Source organism: Sciurus vulgaris, assembly GCF_902686455.1.
Source record: "Sciurus vulgaris genome assembly, chromosome: 11".
In the NCBI taxonomy this organism is placed as follows: Eukaryota; Metazoa; Chordata; class Mammalia; order Rodentia; family Sciuridae; genus Sciurus; species Sciurus vulgaris.
Genome location: NC_136472.1, coordinates 42,177,253 through 42,197,780, shown reverse-complemented (window position 1 = coordinate 42,197,780; position 20,528 = coordinate 42,177,253). Strand labels below are relative to the sequence as shown.

The 20,528-nt window shown below is 36.6% G+C and overlaps 1 protein-coding gene and 1 long non-coding RNA gene across 2 annotated transcripts in view; one reads left to right on the top strand and one right to left on the bottom strand.

The window, feature by feature from the left end:
- The window catches only part of LOC306639486, a 171,659-nt gene that overhangs the window by 87,465 nt on the left and 63,666 nt on the right, over positions 1–20,528 (bottom strand). The window lies entirely within an intron of this gene.
- On the top strand, positions 9,699–12,187 carry FSHB (follicle stimulating hormone subunit beta). Its single transcript, XM_079103604.1, has 2 exons — positions 9,699–9,921; positions 11,767–12,187. Exons 1-2 carry the CDS (start codon positions 9,763–9,765, stop codon positions 11,995–11,997), a joined length of 390 nt encoding a protein of 129 aa, XP_078959730.1. The 5' UTR covers positions 9,699–9,762; the 3' UTR covers positions 11,998–12,187.

The following is a 20,528-nucleotide window of genomic DNA, read 5'->3' as shown; positions in this document are numbered from 1 at the left end:
TAAGTGTCACCATTGAGGTAGGTACTGGGAAGTAAGGAAGCATAAAACAGAAGATACTAGAGAGTATCTAGAGAGTAAGCATTGAAGACCATGGAAGGCAAGGAGAGTGAGTATCTTCTAGAAGAAATTATGTCTAACTGGAGTCTTTATTTCAGGAGTAGCTTAGATAAAAAGGAGATGAGAAATATGTATCAGGCAGAGGAATAGAATCTTGTTTCCCTCAAAGAAGAGGGAAAAAAATACACAAGATTTTGGAAAGTGTGGAGATAACAGATAATTTAACAGGTTCCCTAAGAAATGTTCAATATTGTCAAATATTGTGTTAATTAATATTATTATACTAAATCCCAACCAAGTTTTATTTCTATAGGTCTAGAAATAATGGTAAATGTATCCATCAGTTTCATGTCAGGAAAGCAGAAAACATTCCTGGTAGGTAAAACAGGGAACCCAGGGATTGGTGAACATAGGGAATTAGTGACCCAAATGCTAGAATCTGTGAGAAGCCAGACAGAGGAACCAAGTCAACCAGAGAACAGTAAGAGAAGAAAAACCCATTTACCCACAGAACTAAAGGGACACAGAGCGGGACTGCCAGAGACCAGAAGGCAAGAACACGCAATAGGGGCTCAAGCCACAGAAAGGCTTTCCTCAAAAGGCAAGAACCACACAGAGATAGGACCTAGGAAAAAATGCATTCACTACCAGGAAAAGAAACTAAATGCAAAGGAGAGCAATGCCCCTACTTCTTCCCTTCATTTCCTAGCCTCCTTTCAGAAAAGCAAAAGCCTACTGATGGGAAAGGCAGTCTGCAGAGGTCCTTTCCCCAACAAAACAAGGGGAACAGAGCAAGAACAAGGCATGCACTTGACAGCAAAAAGGCTAGGGACCAGCACAGTAAAGTGAGAGACAAGGAGTAGTGTTTTAATTGGTTCATCAAAAGTATATCAGTATGATTACACAAATGGTGTGAATCTACATCATGCACAACCATAGAAATGAAAAGATGTACCCCATTTGTACATAATGAATCAAAATGCAGTCTGTAAAAATTTTTAAAAATAATTTTAAAAAAGTAGATCAGTGCCTACTGTACATTAGAAACTATTTATTGGGGATACAAAGATGAGTAAGAAAGAGTTCTACATTTCCATCAGTGGAATATTTCAAAAACCTTGAAGAGACAATGACATTAATTAGTACATATTATATGTGAACATATATTGAATATGGTTACTGCTTAATAAAAACAAGCTATTAATATTTTAAGTGCATAATACATAAGAAATACATACATTAGCCATTAAAACATGTAAGTTGATGTAGAGTCACACAGATAATGCTTTGTGAATATACACAGGTAGCATGAAAAGATTTTGTTTTACAATCTGTGGTATTACCAAGAGTATAACAATATACCTTACAAAATATTGAAAGTGTTCATAATTTCACAGGAATCATGAGTGTCTTTCATTTAATGTGTACTAAGTAAAATTTAATCATTCACTCTATAACAGAAGATATGCTTGCTTACCAACTGCTGACAGATTTCAAAATAGTTCTACATTCATCATGTTTACTTGGATATTTAATTAGTACTTAAAATGTCCAGATTATGAACTAGTACTTACAGCATCCAGTACTATGTTAAATCTTGTCTTTGTCAAACATATTTGATAAAAATCATAAGCCTGGATATTCCAACTTTTGTGCCTGAACCATGTTGTTAAATCAGTCCAGAGAGAAGTACACATCCATGCCAAGTAGTCCCATGTTAATTTTTTTTTACCATAAATCTATAGAGGGGGCCTTTGTGCTGTTAGGCAATCACATTATACACTGCACATTCAGTCCCTCTCTCTATCTCTGTCAACTATTTTAGATCTTTTCCTGTTTTTCCCAAACCCTCAGCAACTCCCTCATCCTTACTCTCTGGTGATGACTTTATTTATGCTTTACTGGGAAGATGAAATAAACTATAGGACAGATTGCAGAGCCTATCTCTTCACCCACCAGCATCTGCCATCAGAGTGGCCAGCATACCAATGCCTGCATCTACCACACCTGCCCATTCACCAGCATCTTCATCCACCACACCTGTCCCCACACCAGCATCCGCACTGTAAAGTTCTGCCTTCCTGCCCAATACTGAGATGATCTCTCCACTCTCCACACTCTTATCTAAAGTCAGCCTCTCCTCTGTGCTCTAAAGCCCTTTTTATCTCTCCTCTTCAAGAGCACTTCAGAATTATCCTCTCTGCCTCTGACATCATCATTTTTTAATTTGCTTGGTCATTCCCATAACTGTACAAGCATGCATTTATTCCTCCCATCTTAAAATTAGAAATCAAAAGAAAATTATTTTTATCCTACTTCTTTATTACTCAGTCACTCATTTCCTTACTTGGCTTCTGTGACACCACATTCTCTCTATTCTCTACCTTCCTCAGTGACCCTTTTCAGTCTTCTTTAGAAAAGGGGGAAGGACTTCATTGTATCCTGGACTTCTTAACATTGAAGAACACCAGATGCAATTCCACATCCTGTTCTGTCTACTCTTCCTCCCTTGATGATCTCTTCCAGGCTTATGCCATATATATATACCTTCAGTCAATATTTCTTCCTAAAAATCCAGATTAGGCAATCGACTTGGATGTATCAGAAACACCTTGAGCGCAAAGGTCCAAACTGAACTTCTTATTCTTTCTGTAAGCTTGCTACACCTATAGCAATTCCATGTCAGTTGGGATAATTTCATCCATCCAGTTACTTAAATCAGAATTTTTGGATTCAACCTTAACTCTTTTCTCACACTCAATGTTTACCCATCAGAAATTTTGTTGCTTCTACTTTCAAAATAATTCAAAGTCATATTATGTCTTATAACCTCCATTGCTGCCAAACCAGTCTCAACAGACATCAACTCTCACTTAGGATGTTGCAACAGCGCCCTAACAGGTCTTTGTTTCCACCTGTGTTCCTCTACAACAGAAATGCTGTAGTCAGAGGGAGGCTTTTAGATCAGATCCTATCACTCCTCTACTCAAACTCCTGCAATGGGTTCCCCAACATACACGGTAAAAACCGAAGGCCCTACATTGGCCTGAAAGGTTCCATGTGAACAAACCAAACAGAAATCCTTGAAATGAAGGAAACAATAAACCAGTTAAAAACTCCATAGAAAGCATAACCAATAGGACAGAACACCTGGAAGACAGAACCTCAGATATTGAAGACAAAATATTTAATCTTGAAAACAAAGTTGACCAAACAGAAAAGATGGTAAGAAATCATGAACAGAATCTACAAGAATTATGGGATATCATGAAAAGGCCAAATTGAAGAATTATCGGGATTGAGGAAGGCTTAGAGAAACAAACCAAAGGAATGAACAATCTATTCAATGAAATAATATCAAAAAAATTCCCAAATCTGAAGAATGAAATGGAAAACCAAGTACAAGAGGCTTATAGGACTCCAAATATACAAAATTACAACAGACCCACACCAAGGCACATTATAATGAAAATACCTAACATACAAAAAAGACAGAATTTTAAAGGCCGCGAGAGAAAAGAATCAGATTACATTCAGGGGGAAACCAATAAGAATATCAGCAGATTTTTCAATCCAGACCCTAAAAGCTAGAAGGGCCTGGAACAACATTTACCAAGCTCTGAAAGAAAACGGATGCCAACCAAGAATCTTATACCCAGCAAAACTTACTTTCAGATTTGACGATGAGATAAGATCCTTCCATGATAAACAAAAGCTAAAGGAATTTACAAAAAGAAAGCCGGCATTACAGAACATTCTGAGCAAAATATTCCATGAGGAAGAGATGAAAAACAACGATGCAAATCAGAAATGGGAGGAACTAGCCTAAAGGAATAGCCAAATAAAGGGGAAACCAAATCATGTCAAAAAACAAAAATGAGTCAAATGACTGGGAATACAAATCATATCGCAATAATAACCGTGAATGTTAATGGCCTGAATTCATCAATCAAAAGACACAGACTGGCAGATTGGATTAAAAAAAAAAAGAAAAATCCAACAATATGCTGCCTGCAAGAGACTTATCTCATAGAAAGAGATACCCATCGACTAAAGGTGAAAGGATGGGAAAAAACATACCATGCACACGGACACAGCAAAAAAGCTGGAGTATCCATCCTCATTTCCGATAATGTGGACTTCAAGCCAAAACTAGTCAGAAGGGATAAAGAAGGACATTACATACTGCTTAAGGGAAGCATAAAGCAGCAAGACATAACAATCATAAATATCTATGCCCCGAACATTGGCTCATCCATGTACGTCAAACAAATCCTTGTCAATTCCAGAAATCAAATAGACCACAACACAATAATACTAGGCAATTTTAACACACCTCTCTCACCGCTGGATAGATCGTCCAAACAAAAATTGAATAAAGAAACCATAGATCTCAACAACACAATCAACAATTTAGACTTAACCGACTTATATAGAATATACCATCCAACAAAGAATGAATATACTTTCTTTTCAGCAGCACATGGATCCTTCTCTAAAGTAGACCATGTTTTATGCCACGAAGCTACTGTTAGCAAATACAAGAAGATAGAGATACTACCTTGTATTCTATCAGATCATAATGGATTGAATTTAGAAATAAATGACAGAATAAAAAACAGAAACTTCTCCAATACTTTGAGATTAAATAATACACTATTATACGATGAATGGATAACAGAAGACATCAGGAGGGAAATTAAAAAATTCTTAGAAGTAAATGAGAACAAAGACACATCATATCAAAATCTCTGGGACACTATGAAAGCAGTACTTAGAGGAAGATTTATTTCATGGGGCACATTCAACAAAAGAAGTAGAAATCAACAAATAAACGACTTAACACTACAGCTCAAAGCCCTAGAAAAAGAAGAGCAGACCAACACCAACAGTAGTAGAAGACAGGAAATAGTTAAAATCAGAGTCAAAATCAATGAAATTGAAACAAAAGAAACAATCGGAAAAATTAACACAATAAATAGTTGGTTCTTTGAAAAAATAAACAAAATTGATAAACCCTTAGCCACACTAACAAAGAGAAAAAGGGAGAAAACTCAAATTACTAAAATTCGGAATGAACAAAGAAATATCACAACAGACACGAGTGAAATACAAAACATAATTAGAAGCTATTTTGAAAATCTATACTCCAACAAAACAGAAAACCTCGAAGACATCAACAAGTTTCTAGAGACATATGAATTACCTAAACTGAACGAGAGGACATACACAACTTAAATAAATCAATTTCAAGCAATGAAATAGAAGAGGTCATCAAAAGCCTACCAACAAAGAAAAGTCCGGGGCCAGATGGGTTCTCAGCCGAGTTCTACAAAACCTTTAAAGAAGAGCTCATTCCAATATTCCTCAAAGTATTCCATGAAATAGAAGAGGAGGGAACCCTCCCAAACTCATTCTATGAAGCCAATATCACCCTGATATCTAAACCAGACAGAGACACATCAAGGAAAGAAAATGTCAGACCAATATCCTTAATGAATATCAACACAAAAATTCTCAACAAAATTTTAGCAAATCGCATACAAAAATATATTTAAAAGATAGTGCACCACGATCAAGTGGGTTTTATCCCAGGGATGCAAGGTTGGTTCAACATCTGGAAATCAATAAATGTCATTCACCATATCAACAGACTAAAAGTTAAGAATCACATGATTATTTCAATAGATGCAGAAAAAGCATTCGATAAAATACAGCATCCCTTCATGCTCAAAACACTAGAAAAAATAGGGATAGTGGGATCATTCCTTAACATTGTGAAGGCCATCTACGCTAAGCCCATGGCCAATATCATTCTAAATGGTGAAAAACTGAAAGCATTCCCCCTAAAAACTGGAACAAGGCAGGGATGCCCTCTTTCACCACTTGTATTCAACATTGTTCTTGAGACTCTAGCCAGAGCAATTAGACAAACCAAAGAAATTAAAGGGATACGAATTGGAAAAGAGAAACTCAAACTGTCCCTGTTCGCTGATGACATGATTATATATTTAGAGGAACCTGGGAATTCCACCAGAAAACTCTTAGAACTCATAAGTGAATTCAGTAAAGTAGCAGGTTACAAGATCAATGCTCATAAATCCAATGCATTTTTATACATGAATCTTCAGAAAGAGAAATTAGGAAAACTACCCCATTCACAATAGCATCGAAAAAAATAAAATACTTGGGAATCAATCTCACAAAAGAGGTGAAAGACCTCTACAATGAGAACTACAGAACACTAAAGAAAGAAATTAAAGAAAACCTTAGAAGATGGAAAGATCTCCCATGTTCATGGATAGGAAGAATTAATATTGTCAAAATGGCCATACTACCAAAAGTGCTATACACATTCAATGCAATTCCAATTAAAATCCCAATGATGTACCTTACAGAAATAGAGCAAGCAATTATGAAATTCATCTGGAAGAATAAGAAACCCAGAATAGCTAAAGCAATCCTCAGTAGAAAGAGCGAAGCAGGAGGTATCGCAATACCAGATCTTCCACTCTATTACAAAGCAATAGTAATAAAAGTGGCATGGTATTGGTACCAAAATAGACAGGTAGATCAATGGTACAGAATAGAGGACATGGACACAAACCCAAATAAATACAATTTTCTCATACTAGACAAAGGTGCCAAAAATATGCACTGGAGAATAGATAGCCTCTTCAACAAATGGTGCTGGGAAAACTGGAAAACCATATGAAACAGAATGAAATTAAACCCCTATCTCTCACCCTGCACAACACTCAACTCACAATGGATCAAGGACCTCGGAATCAGACCAGAAACCTGCATCTTATAGAAGAAAAAGTAGGTCCTAACCTTCAACTTGTTGGATTAGGATCAGACTTCCTTAACAGGACTACCATAGCACAAGAAATAAAAGCAAGAATCAACAACTGGGATAGATTCAAACTAAAAAGCTTTCTCTCAGCAAAGGAAACTATCAGTAATGTGAAGAGAGAGCCTACAGAGTGGGAGAATATCTTTGCCAATCATACTTCAGATAGAGCGCTAATATCCCAAATCTATAAAGAACTCAAAAAACTCTACACCAAGAATACAAATAATCCAATCAACAAATGGGCTAAGGAAATGAACAGACACTTCACAGAAGAAGATGTACAAGCAATCAACAGATATATGAAAAAATGTTCAACATCTCTAGTAATAAGAGAAATGCAAATCAAAACTACCCTAAGATTTCATCTCACCCCAATTAGAATGGCGATTATCAAGAACACAAGCAACAATAGGTGTTGGCGAGGAAGTGGGGAAAAAGGTACACTCATACATTGCTGGTGGGGTTGCAAATTAGTGCAGCCACTCTGGAAAGCAGTATGGAGATTCCTCAGAAAGCTTGGAATGGAACCACCATTTGACCCAGCTATCCCACTCCTTGGCCTATACCCAAAGGACTTCAAATCAGCATACTACAGAGATACAGCCACATCAATGTTCATAGCTGCTCAATTCACCATAGCCAGATTGTGGAACCAACCTTGATGCCCTTCAGTTGATGAATGGATAAAGAAACTGTGGCATATATATAGAATGGAATATTACTCCGCCATGAAGAATGATAAAATTATGGCATTTGCAGGCAAATGGATGAAATTGGAGGATATCATGCTAAGTGAGATAAGCCAATCTCAAAAAACTAAAGGACGAATGATCTCGCTGATAAGCGGATGAGGACATATAAGGGGGGGGTATGAGGGGTTAACGTTAGGGTTAGGGTTAGGTTTAGGGTTAGGGATAAGGAGGGTGGTAAGAATGGAGGAAGGAAGGACTGTGTAGAGGGAAAAGAGGGGTGTGAGGGGTAGGGGGAAGGGAAAAAATAACAGAATGAATCAAACAACATTTCCCTATGTAAATTTATGATTTTTAATAAAAAAATTGAAAAAAAAATTTTAAAAAAGTAACCAAGAAAAAAAAAAACCAATTAAGATATATTATGGCACTTGCAGGTAAGTGAATGGAGCTAGAGAATATCATGCTAAGTGAAGTAAACCAAACTCTAAAAACCAAAGGTCAAATGTTTTCTCTGACAAGTGGATGCTAATCCATAATGTGTGGGGTGACAAAAGGACTTGGATTGTGCAGAGGGGAGTGAGGAGAGGGGAAGGGATGAGGGGATAGGAAGGATGATGGAATGAGATGGATGTTATTACCTCATATACATGTATGAGTACACTGCTGGTGTGACTCTGCACCATGTTCAGCCAGAGGAAGGAGAAGCTGTGTTCCATTTGTGCCCAATGTGTCTAAATGCATTCTACTGTCATGTATAACTAATTAGAACAAATTTTAAAAAGAAATTTTTTTATTTTTTATTTTTATTTTTTTAGTTGTCAATGGACCTTTAGTTCATTTATTTGTATGCTGTGCTGAGAATCAAACCCAGTGCCTCACACATGCTAGGCAAGCACTCTACAACTGCACTGGGACCCCAACCCAAAACTAAAAAATTTAATAAAAACAAAAAGATTAGGAGATCTGGATGTGGGAGATAAAGAAAGATGTAGTTCACAATTTATATAGGAGTCAGATCCTGAAATGCTTTCTATTTGTTTATTTCTTCCCTCACAGATTTCAATCTGCTCTTGGAACCATTTACTAACTATCTTTTTAATGTGCCTCCTCAACAAAGCCAAAGCAATACTTGGAAAGGATCCTGAATTCCCTAGGTTGAAGATAAAAAAGAAAAACCTAAGAGTCACATCTAATTTGACAAGGTCAAGGAGTGGGTGTGCTACTATATCAAATTTAATTTGTACAAAATCAACATCTCTGATAACATTATTTTTCTGATCTACTGCGTTTAGACTACTTTAGTAAAGCTTGATCTCCCTGTCTATCTAAACACTGATTCACTTACAGCAAGCTTCAGGTTTGCATTGGTCGTATTAATGCCCAACAAATCCACAAGGTGTTAGTTGCACATGATTTTGTATAAAAGGTGAACCAAGAACTGATTTAGTCTACAGCTTTCCTGAGACAGGACAGACAACTACAGGTGAGTCTCGGCACTTACAGTTATCAAGTAAGGATAACTACTTTTGAAATTACTGGTTTTTAAGGACCTAGAGAAAAAATTGGAGCTTTATGCTACTGTCATACAGAGAATTTATGTGTGTTGGCCTGGTTTTCTAAATATGGTTAATATGTTATAATCACTGGTAGCAAGAAATCGATTTTATAGACCAATTTGCCAGGCAACTGCAATAGTCTAATTTTAAACAAATTTGTGAGATGCTAAAAATGAAGAAATAATTGTATTATACAGAACTGGTTTTTTTTTTCTTTTTAAACAAAACTAGCATTTAAAAATGTTAATGAAAAGACAAAGATAATGACCACAAGTTACTTGCTTTAGAGTAATCACTTTAAGAAGACGGTCAGCAATAATATTCTAATCTTTAAATACTGTTGTACTTAAATCATTATATTGAACTTTTAATATATAATGTGTTTCTACTTTGCAAAAAAAATGAAGGAAGAGGAGAAGAAATATTGTTCTAAGAAACAAAAAAAAAAATAAAGAAAAGAAAGGGGAAGTTTTACTAAAGTAAACATGATTAGGGGAGATGGTTAACTCATTACTTTTGGTTTGGTCAGCTTACATAGGGATTGTAATTCTTTGGTTTCTTGATTCTTGATGGGCCTTGGCTGTGTCCTTCTCAGCTCAGGATGAAGTCGATCCAGTTTTGCTTCCTTTTCTGTTGCTGGAAAGCCATCTGCTGCCAAAGCTGTGAGCTGACCAATGTCACCATTGCAGTGGAGAAAGAAGAGTGTCGTTTCTGCATAAGCATCAACACCACTTGGTGTGCAGGCTACTGCTACACCAGGGTAGGTCCTATGCTTTACTGGAAGTGAGGGGGTTGAGGGTTGGCATGAAGCAAGTTTTGTTAATTCCCACCTAATCGATATTTTATGTTTCCTAAGTAACAGCCATGAGTCCTTTAGCCAATAGCATCTATGCCGTGATTGGAGTTAATGACCATGATGCAAATTTTGAGCTTGGATTTGATTTAGGTAAATTTAGGAAAGCCTTAGAAAAATTGATCTATGCCAATTCTGCAATTTCAAAAATTATTAACTGAAGCATTTCTATTAAGTAAAGTATTTCTATATTTCACATGTAGAGAGATAAACACGGAAGCACATACTTAATCATAAAAGACCTAGAATATTTCTCAAAAGGCAATTTCTGTAATTAAGGTCCTATCTTTGCTGTGAAGATAGCACCAAAATATATTTCCAAGTTACATTAAAATACAACCACATTATAAAAATTGTCTTTTGGGAACTGAGGCTGTAGCTCAGTGGTACAGTGCTTGTCTAGCATGTGTGAGGTACTGCATTGGATCCTCAGCACCACATAAAAATAAATAAACTAGTGCTGGAGTTGTAGCTCAGTGTTAGAGCACTTACCTAGCATATGTGAGACACTGGGTTCCAGCCTCAGCACCACATAAAAATAATCATCTACAACTAAAAAAAATTTTTAAATGAATAAATAAATAAATAATGGTATAATGTCCATCTATAACAAAAATATTCTTTAAATTTGTCTTTTTGACCTTTTTGAATACAATTTCAACAATATAACTCCCTTTATACCACTGAGAAAACGCACAGGCATTAAGCTGCTAGTTTGAATTTGCATGACTTTACACTAATCCAATTAATGAAGCATTTTCTACTTGTTTTCTTTTTTTCCCTATAGCACCTGGTTATCTATGCAGAATTTCATTCTATAAAATGAAATTGAAAATGTGAACATTATAATTAAATATATTTTATTTGATGATACATGAGTTTTGATCAATCAAACTCCACTCATGCACAATTTACTGTACCTCCTTGGGATACAGACTGGGATATTGACTTTATTGAAATAAATTAAATAGCAGCCCCATTTCTCCCCTCAGTGCCAATAAATTTTCCACTGGAAAGTGCTAGAACAATTTTTGCAAACTATGTGTTTTTTGAAACTAAAATCCCTGGAAAGTTCACAGCATTTAAGAAAGGGAAATGTCTATAAGCCAGTAGAATATTTAATATCTGACATTAACCTTCACAAATATGTTAAGCTAAACATTAACATTTAAATTATATCCTTTTTAACTTTTTAAAAAATATATCAGGGGCTAGGATTGTGGCTCAGTGATAGAGCGCTTGCCTAGCACATGTGAGGCACTGGGTTCAATCCTCCCCACCACATAAAATAAAATAAACAAATAAAATAAAGGTATTGTGTCCATATACAACTAAAAATAAAATATTTTAAATATATATATATATCAGGACAATGTATTTGGATTTTTTTCTGAGAAATTAAACTTCAGTGAATATGGTTTAAGTTGTCATTAATATGGCTTTCAGTTAAGTACAAAAAGACATCTTAAAATTCTAAGTCATATTGCTTTTTTCATTTTTTTCCTAATTAAAATTCCTTTACATCTTGAGAAAGAATTACTATTTTGATGTAGTCATACAGATTAGGAAAAAAATAACTTGTACTTCCAGAACAATCAAAAACTGTGTTATAACATAGGACATTTCTGAAGTTAAATGAATTTTAATGAGTAAATTTGAGAGCACGCAGTTTTAAATCACTGTCTCCTTTTCACTAAGCCAAATAAACTTCCAGAATACTGTGACCTAACTCTCTCATTCCTAACTTCTCAGGATCTGGTGTATAAGGACCCAGCCAGGACCAACATCCAGAAAATATGCACTTTCAAGGAGCTGGTGTATGAGACTGTGAGAGTGCCTGGCTGTGCTAACCATGCAGACTCCCTGTATACGTACCCAGTGGCCACCGAATGTCACTGTGGCAAGTGTGACAGTGACAGCACAGACTGCACCGTGCAAGGGCTGGGACCCAGTTACTGCTCCTTCAGTGAAATTAAAGAATAAAGGACAGTGGACATTTCAGTCCATCTACCCTTGTCCTGAAGGACCAAGACATACAAAATATCTGTGTGTATGCACCATGCCCAGGCTGCAACCTCTGGGCCAGGCGATGTCAAACTCCACCGATACCCACTGTACTGGCAGAGGGCGAGAGGGAGCTCTAGGAACTGAGGGTGAGCCCTGAGTACCTAGGTCTGGTTCCATAAGTTTCACTCAGTCTCAACTCACAGATTTCATGGGGTTTTCCTCTTCAATAATCTTAGGAACCCTTTCAGGCAGTTCCTTCCATTTAGAGAGAAGATACATAAATCCAGAAGAGGGAATTATGATGAACGTGGATAAAAAGAACTAACTATAGCACAGTTTTCTGCTAGACTTTGGAACCCTCGAGAACAAGGCCAGCAACTTCTTCATGATTGTAACCTCAATGTCTAGCACTTGCTTGGAACTTAGTGAGAAACTCAACAACAGCTTCCTTAAGGAAAGTAGTAAGATCAGAAAAGCAAAGGGTGGGAACATGCTGGAAGAGGTGCTTGAGGCAGGTTGATGAAGCTGCCACTAGCAACACCAGTCCATAGCGGTGGGGTTGAGTCCCACCTCAACTCTTCTTGGGCACATAGAGTAAAGAGATGGGGTGTATCTCTCTGAATTGCTCAATGCAGGTTGTGGCTAACACAGCTCTGGATTTTCAGACAACTACTACCACATCCTTGAGTTAAGGGCAAAACAAGAAATATTAATTCGGGACTGTGAAAAGTAGCACATATCTTTTCATTACTTTAAAAAAAAAATGACCAGTGCTGCTAGGGTACTAAAATATTCCTTTTGGGTTAGGGAAAATAAAGATACCAACTCTGTCATACTACCCTTCATAGGATCCCTCATTTTAAGAGAGAAGGAATTTGGAAGTAGATTTGAAAGCAGTTTTAGCAAATAAATAGACATATTTAACTTATCTACAAATACATTTGTATACAGAAATGGCTCTTTTCGAAAGAATTAGTCATGTAGGGGGTAGGGAACAGCAATTTTCTAGGAACATCTTTTTTTATCAACCTTCTCTTCTGTCTATTCATTTTCTCTGAAATCTATGATTTCTTTCAAGAGGGTTTATATTGAAACTATTTCATAAGTTGATTTCTCTTAAAGATGTCAATTCTCTTATTTATGTACTTATTTCACACTCATAATGTTTAATTTATTTAAATTTTTTAAAGTAAAGATGCTATTTACAAAAGTCATAGATTTGGATTGTTTTATGTACAAAAGATTACTTATATGTCTATATGTTTATAACATTAGTAGAAAAATTTCTTTACATATCATTCCCAGTGCTTCTGCAAATATTACCTGTTTTCATCTTTGGAAATATTAAAAATAAATTTTTGCATTTCTAAAAGCATTTTGTCATTTCATCATCTGTCATTAGTCATTAGTGACCCAGCCAAGATTGCTGTCCTGATGCATTCAAGTTGTTTGAATAGACTTTCTTAGACTGGTTAGGTTATAAACAACAGAAATTTATTGCTCACAGTTCTAGAGACTGGGAAGTCCAAGACAGAGACACCAGGAGATTTGATGTCTGGTGAAGGCCCATCCTGCTTCAAAGAGGGCAGCTTCTCACTTCATCTTCAAATGATGGAAACAGCAGAAGAGTCCCTCCAGCCTTTGTAAGGACATTAATCCCAGTCATGGAGGCTCTGCTGTCATGGTCTAATCACCTCCTAAAGACCCCACCTCTTACTACCACCCCAATAGAGATTAGGTTCCAACACATGAATTTTGAAGTTATATAAACCTTCAGACCAAAGTGGTCTCAAAAATTGTTTATGGCAGAACCAGCCTCCCAGCTCTTGGCTCAGCTTTGACTATTCTTCCATACTGAGAACTCATTTTGGGCAAGGACTGAAGGAGAACTATATGTATATCGGCTGTGTTCTTTCAAATCTAGAATCGTGTTTGGCTTTTAGCTATATTCTCTACAATATATTGACACATTGAAATTAGGGCTGTATTAACAAAGTTTAATAAGATGCTTTAAATTATAGCATAGCATTTTGCTTCTCTCTGTAGATTTGAGATCAAAATAATAAGCCTTCCCACTGGAGACAGTAAGAGCAATGGCTCCAGAATTGCATATTCTCAATCATCTTAACCAAATGTCATCTTGAAGAAACTGTTTAAACTCTCTAGACTTTGGTCTCCCAACTATGAAGTGGAGATAATGATAATTCCTACTTCAGAGGATTGCATTGATGATTAAATGGAATAAGGCATGTAAAGGATTTAAAACAGTACTCGGCACTGTCAATCAATTTAAACTCAAACTGTAAAAGAACTTTACTTGGGGGTCTTAGGAATGGTAACTCAGGATACCCAAGTTCAGATAGGTCTGAATCAGTGTTCTGAATGAGTGATGGAAAGTAGGAGTTTATATGGGGGAAAAAAAGTCCTTAAATTATCACAAGGTAATTAAAATTGTTTGAAGAGAAACTTCTATGGAAGTTGGAAAAGAATGCGAGGGCTACTTGGCAGGGGCTACATGACCAATAGAATATAAAGAAAGGAATATATAAACTAAATAGAAATGTTTCTAAAGCTCGAGTCCCATAACCTCTTGATGTGTGCCATGAGTATCTGGGCACAACGATTATCTGATCATTTTAGATGTTTACAGTCAAAGATGGAGAGGACCAAAGTTCACACACCAGGCAGCAGCTCGAGATGTGCAGGAGCCCTGTTTTCCCAGTGACTCCCAACTTCATTTGGGAGAGCTCATTCAATGTTGTCTTCATTGTGAGTCTCCTTTTATTTTCGCAGCACACAACAAAAATTTCTCAATAAATCTGAACATTTATTACTTAAGAGAGATGATGCAGCAAGAGAAGAAAGTCAGACTCAAGTTATAAACAATCCACCTCAGACTCTTTTTAGTCACCTTGGGCAAGTTAGTTAACTACTCTAGGACTCATTTTTCTTGATCTAAAAATAGAATGAAAAAGGCATCTATTGTTGTACAGGATTGTTGTGGAATAGCAAATCTAAAAAGATAATGCATGCAAGGTGCTTTAGAACTAGTCCAACAGAACTATAATCCTCTAGAAAGAGACTATTTTACAACATAAATTAAAAGGTCAAAGTCAAAATGGTAGAAAGCACAGAAGTTCTGCTTGATGCAGTCCCACACCAAACTGAAATGTAATTCTTTTTGAAGCAGTAAGAATGAGAACCATGTCTATGCTAAGAAGAGATCCAACTCCATGGGATACCTTTTTAGTTGAAGTTCATATTTTCTTTCCTCATGAGGGGTCTAATAGCTCTAGGCAGTACTCACATGTCTACACAGAAAAATTCTCTCTCTAAACCATAATTATGATCATGCCTATTAACAAATAGGATTCCCCACTGTTTTCAGAATAAAATCCTAATCCTGAGCTGACACATGAGGCTTGTCATGGTCTGTCCTCTATTGCCACTCTAATTTCTTATCTCCCTCCTCTCCCAACCCCAAGAGGAGGTTAGGAAGAATTTGGAGAAGAGTTATAAGGGTGCAGAGAGGATTTTATGCTTTCCATTCCTGGTATGCTTTGACTGGGATACCAGGCCTTCCCTACTGACTGACTATGATTGGAAAATGGTAAGTCAGTAGTTCTTGAATTCTTTAACGGTAAGGCCAATACATAAGAATAATAAAAACTGAGATAATACTGAGGAAGGAGAAATAGGAATGGAAATGAAAAGTACTCAGGGAGTCTCAAATAATATCAGTAATATTTCATCTCTTCACACAAATCTGAGTCACAAACATGAAATAATATTAATGTATATAAAACTGGGAAAAGGCTACACAGGTGTTTATTATTTTCTCATAGGCTTGTTAAGTGCTTGCTAGTTTACAGCTTCAAGGCAACCATATAAGCATCCCAATTTTATGCTTATTATAATAAAGGCAAAATGAACCCCAAACCTACAGTCACATAGCTAGGGTGCAAAGCCTCAGTCACTGATACACACATTAGGTGATTGAGACAGATTATTTAGTCCACTCACCAACCTACGTGCCTACTTCTTTCTGGCTATAAATCTGAAACTGCATTTCCCAGACTTGCTTGTAATCATGTTCCACTTAAGACGAAAAGATGAAACTGATGTTTGTTCTCAGACATTGGATGAAGAAGGATTGTTATATGTTCACCAAAGTTATTTTTCTGTTTTTTTCCCCCCTAGGATATACCTAATTTACATTTGCCAGGCTCACTTGTGGAAAGGGTTGATTATGTCACTGAGTTCTACTGATTGAAGGTCATCAGAAATTATGTGTCCTGCTTGTAGGTATGTCTCATAAAACCATCCCTCAGGTGAACCATACTCTCTTCTCCACTCAGCCAACTGAAAGTTAATGCTTAAAGCATCCTTGGAAGCAGGTACAGAACATGGTAGAGGCCTCATCAGCCTAAATCCCTGGGTGACCAGAAGGCCCACATATATCCCATACCTGTTTCCTCTCAGAGGACTTTATGTGAGGAAAAAATAAATATGCCTTTTGTTAAGACACTGAGTCCTTGGGTGTTTATCTTTTTAAGCTGGTAATGAGCTGAAACAGGGATCCACAGTGTTTGAGGAACTTATGTTTCATATCAACCCACAGGAAACAAGTACAAAATTTATCTAATGTTCACATATCTACCCTAAGTCACAAGTTTCTATTTGAAAAAGAAAAATAGATTTGTTAATTAGTACTTTAATTTTGAGCCCCAGATGATGTATGTGTGTGAGTATGAGAGAGAGAAAGAGATTTAACTGAGATTTAAAATTTAACTTTCAGTTCCCTAACAAGGTTTTAATGGAGTCATAAACTCACATCATACTAGGAAAAAATACTAGCTTTCCCAATGGGATTACTTCAAAGCTTCAATACATTCATGGAAACTGAGGATGACAGGTAATATTGATTAGGTCAAATACCAAAGATTAGATCCAAGGAAAGTAGTAAAAGTACAGAGGCACTAGAAAAAACATTGAAGTTATTATGCAATAAGTCTTTAAAGGTGTATAGTTATTTCCATCTTAAACATAATTTTCCAAAATCTAAAGCAAAAAGACTTTATTCCATCAGCATTTCTTTCTTAATCTCCAATACAGATGCTAGAAAGACAAACAAATAACATCAATAATAACAAAACATTCTGAGCCACTTTGAAGCAAAGTACATTATAATAAATGAAAAGTCTGTATAAGAATAGTGTCTGTTTGCTCTTATAAAGACATTTTTTAAAAATCAGCTCTGGTTAAATGATGAAAATAATAAATTACTATTCAGAACCAATTAAAATAATAGATGTTGCCTTTACAAAGTCAGTTTTCCTTAAAATAAATAGAAAAAAAAATCACACAAGTGAGCATGGATTACATAGCTATGTGATTTTTTTATTGTGTGCAATGAAATCAACACCACTGGATCAAATTTACCACACTCTTTCAAACAGAATATGTCTGGTGGCAAAGGATATCAAGATTCCTTACCATGGAATTAGAACTAAAACCAGAATACCTAAAGGGATCAAAGCATTCATGCTTGTTTAAGGGTCCCCAGGTCTCACTCTTGGCATTTCTTTCTCTCTGCATAGTAGCTTCAATCTCCTGAGTATGAATATTGCTGTTAGTTGAGGGCCCCTTCAATCACCAGCAGCACCCAACACAAATCAGAAATTTTTGTTGAGTCACTTAGCTTGAACTACCAAGAGAAAAGATTTGATTGACTCAAACCTTGTTTGAGTTATCATCGCAGGGTAGTGACTTTTGCAAAAGGACATATGAAGACCATGATGTATCCTAGGTACCCCAATAGTAGATTTCTGGGTACATTATGCAGGCTGCCTGGAGAAGGAGGATATGACTTTCAGTGGCATCCCAAGAGCAAAGAACCACCTGAGGCTATTTATTTTGTTTGTTTGTTTGTTTGTTTGTTTGTTGAGCAAGGGGGATGTGAAAAGACAGTGTATATCTAGTAAGTCAAGTTGAACAGGGCAGTCAGATTGATTGCCAGATCTCAAACATATATTTATCTGAAGTCAGGCCCAACAATTTTAATGGCCTCAAAAAGCTCTAAGGAGTTATTCTGCATTTGAAAAACAAGTAATTCATCCTTTTGAAGATATGCATATTGATTCGAATTCAGTCCATTTTCTTTACATTGGCCTCAAACATATGAATATTATATGCTACAGACACTGGTATGCTGAACAAACAGGACTCAGAGTGTGATCCTAAAAGCAGTTTGATCTTGTTCTCCCACTGTACCTTTGAATTTGCTCAGAAGCATCCAGCCTTTCCCTCTACTAGATGAAAATTTATCAGATTACATGGCACCAGTGGTCACTCTTTGCTGTAAAATTTTTATTATCACTTCACAAAAACAACCATAACCAAGTACCTCCAACTCTGGATAATAACAAAAACTTAAAATCTGAGTACTATTAAAGGTTTCCCATCCTTGGAGGAATGGGGTCATGATCCTTAAACTCTTTCTCTCCCCATTTGGGGTTTCTTTTCTCTGCCGCTATGTCACTGGCCCCTTTGGATTGGAGCACAGAAAAAAGAGAAAGAAAAAATATATGGTTGCATGATCGTAAGAGCTGGTCAATGAAGCTAACTCTTTCCTAAGCCCATGTCTGTATTCTTTAGAGGTACCTGAGAAGTTTCTAGGACTCCCTAACCACAAAGTTCATCATCGTGAAGAGTGCAACTCTGCAGGCAGGCCTCTCCGGATCCCACTCAGCTTCTTTACCCAACCCTATACCTAAAGCTTCTGACAGAAACCTTCCTTAGCAAGATCTTTTCTTAAACAGATAATTTTAAGTTGTGTTTCCCATTTAGATCCCAGGATTCTTTCAACACTGGCCCCTATTAGAAGAGCAGATGTTTTCCAGATCCATTGCTTTACTTTGATACCACAGGTAGCATTAGCTAGCTTTCTCAGGCATGAGTCAGATATCTGTCACTGCATTTGACAACTAGGGACTCTGTAGGAAGCTCCCTGAATGGTCTGACTGAAGCCTCCCTCCCTTGAACTTGAAATGAAGAACACATACCTCAACTACCTTTACTCCTTAGCAACAGGATATTTCATAAAACTTCCTCCCAAGTATTCCTCTTCATAAAATCCTCTCATTTCCAAACACCTACATTTTTAATGACTTAATGAGGGTTTGGTTCTCTAAGAATTTTTGATTATCGACTGAAACTCCTAAAGGATGTCCATCTCAAAGTTCATTTTGATATATGAAACTTGTTACAACTTGCTGCCTTGAAAGTTCCATTTTTAACAAGCTATTATATTGCCTGATATATGGTGAGAAATTAATTGATCCAAAAAGAAAGGAAGGGGCTGGAGTCGTGGCTCAGTGACAGGGTGCTCACTTGGCATGTGTGAGGGTTTGAGATCCTCAGCACTAAATATAAATAAATAAATAAATAAATAAATAATCCATTGACGACTAAAAAATATTTTTAAAAAAGAAAGAAAACACTATGCTTATGATTATTTTTGCCTTCTCTTTAGTCTAATGTGGGAAACTTCCCCTACCTGTAATAACCTGCAAATTGTTCTTGAGTTATCTACCCTTGATGGTCTCAGAAGAAACAGGGTGGGGAATGCCAGTCCATGACACATGCAGGAGACTGAAATGGAAATGACCTCTAGATAGACACAGGCACTGTAAGATGACTGCATCTATACTCAAATGTAATTTTACCATCTCCTAAATTACATTTCCCTCTACCAGTTCACGTAACATCACCTTCAGAATGCTGTCTCAGAATTTAATTTTTTTCTAGGTGAAATGCTCCATTCTCATTCAGCCTTGAGCATGTTTTATGTCCTTTTTTATTTTCTTAAATAAAAGTTGGGACAAAGACAAATGATCAAAAGCCACAAGAAAATACATGGACCAAGGAGTGGGGAAAAATAAAAAGAGGAAACAAAGCAGTTTTGGGAATTATCTTAGTCAGTCCAGGCTGCCAGACAAAATATCATAGACTGGTATTTTGGTTCTGGAGGCCAGAAGTCCTGGGTCAAGGTATCAGCTCATTCAATTTCTGGTGAGAGCTCTTTTTCTGGCTTGTTGCCTTCTCTGTGTCCTCACATGACAAAGAGAAAGACAGCAAGAGCAAGAGCAAGAGTGAAAGAGAGAACATTGAGGACTGTAGCTTCAAAATATGAATTTTGAGCAGACACATCCAGCCCATAACAGAACTTATCATATCACCTGCTAGTGTAACCTCATTTTGCTCCACACTGCAATAAGACTAGAAGCCTTTAGAACCGGAATGGCTGAATATGAAGGATCCAGGGTGCCTCACTTTTTTCCAGTGAATCATATGCAATGTAAGGCTCCTTAAATTTCAGTTTATGAAACTTGTTGTGTTGGGAAGAACAATGACCCCAAAGATGTCCATATCTGAACACTGGAACCTGTGGATATATTACCCTACAAACCAAAAGGGCCTTGCACATGTGATTAATATTGAGGATT

Bases quoted from the DNA above. Each gene is read 5' to 3' on its own strand.
- FSHB (XM_079103604.1), top strand. From the start codon at position 9,763: ATGAAGTCGATCCAGTTTTGCTTCCTTTTCTGTTGCTGGAAAGCCATC. The intron at 9,922-11,766 runs GTAGGTCCTATG...CTAACTTCTCAG, and splicing joins CAGGCTACTGCTACACCAGG to GATCTGGTGTATAAGGACCC.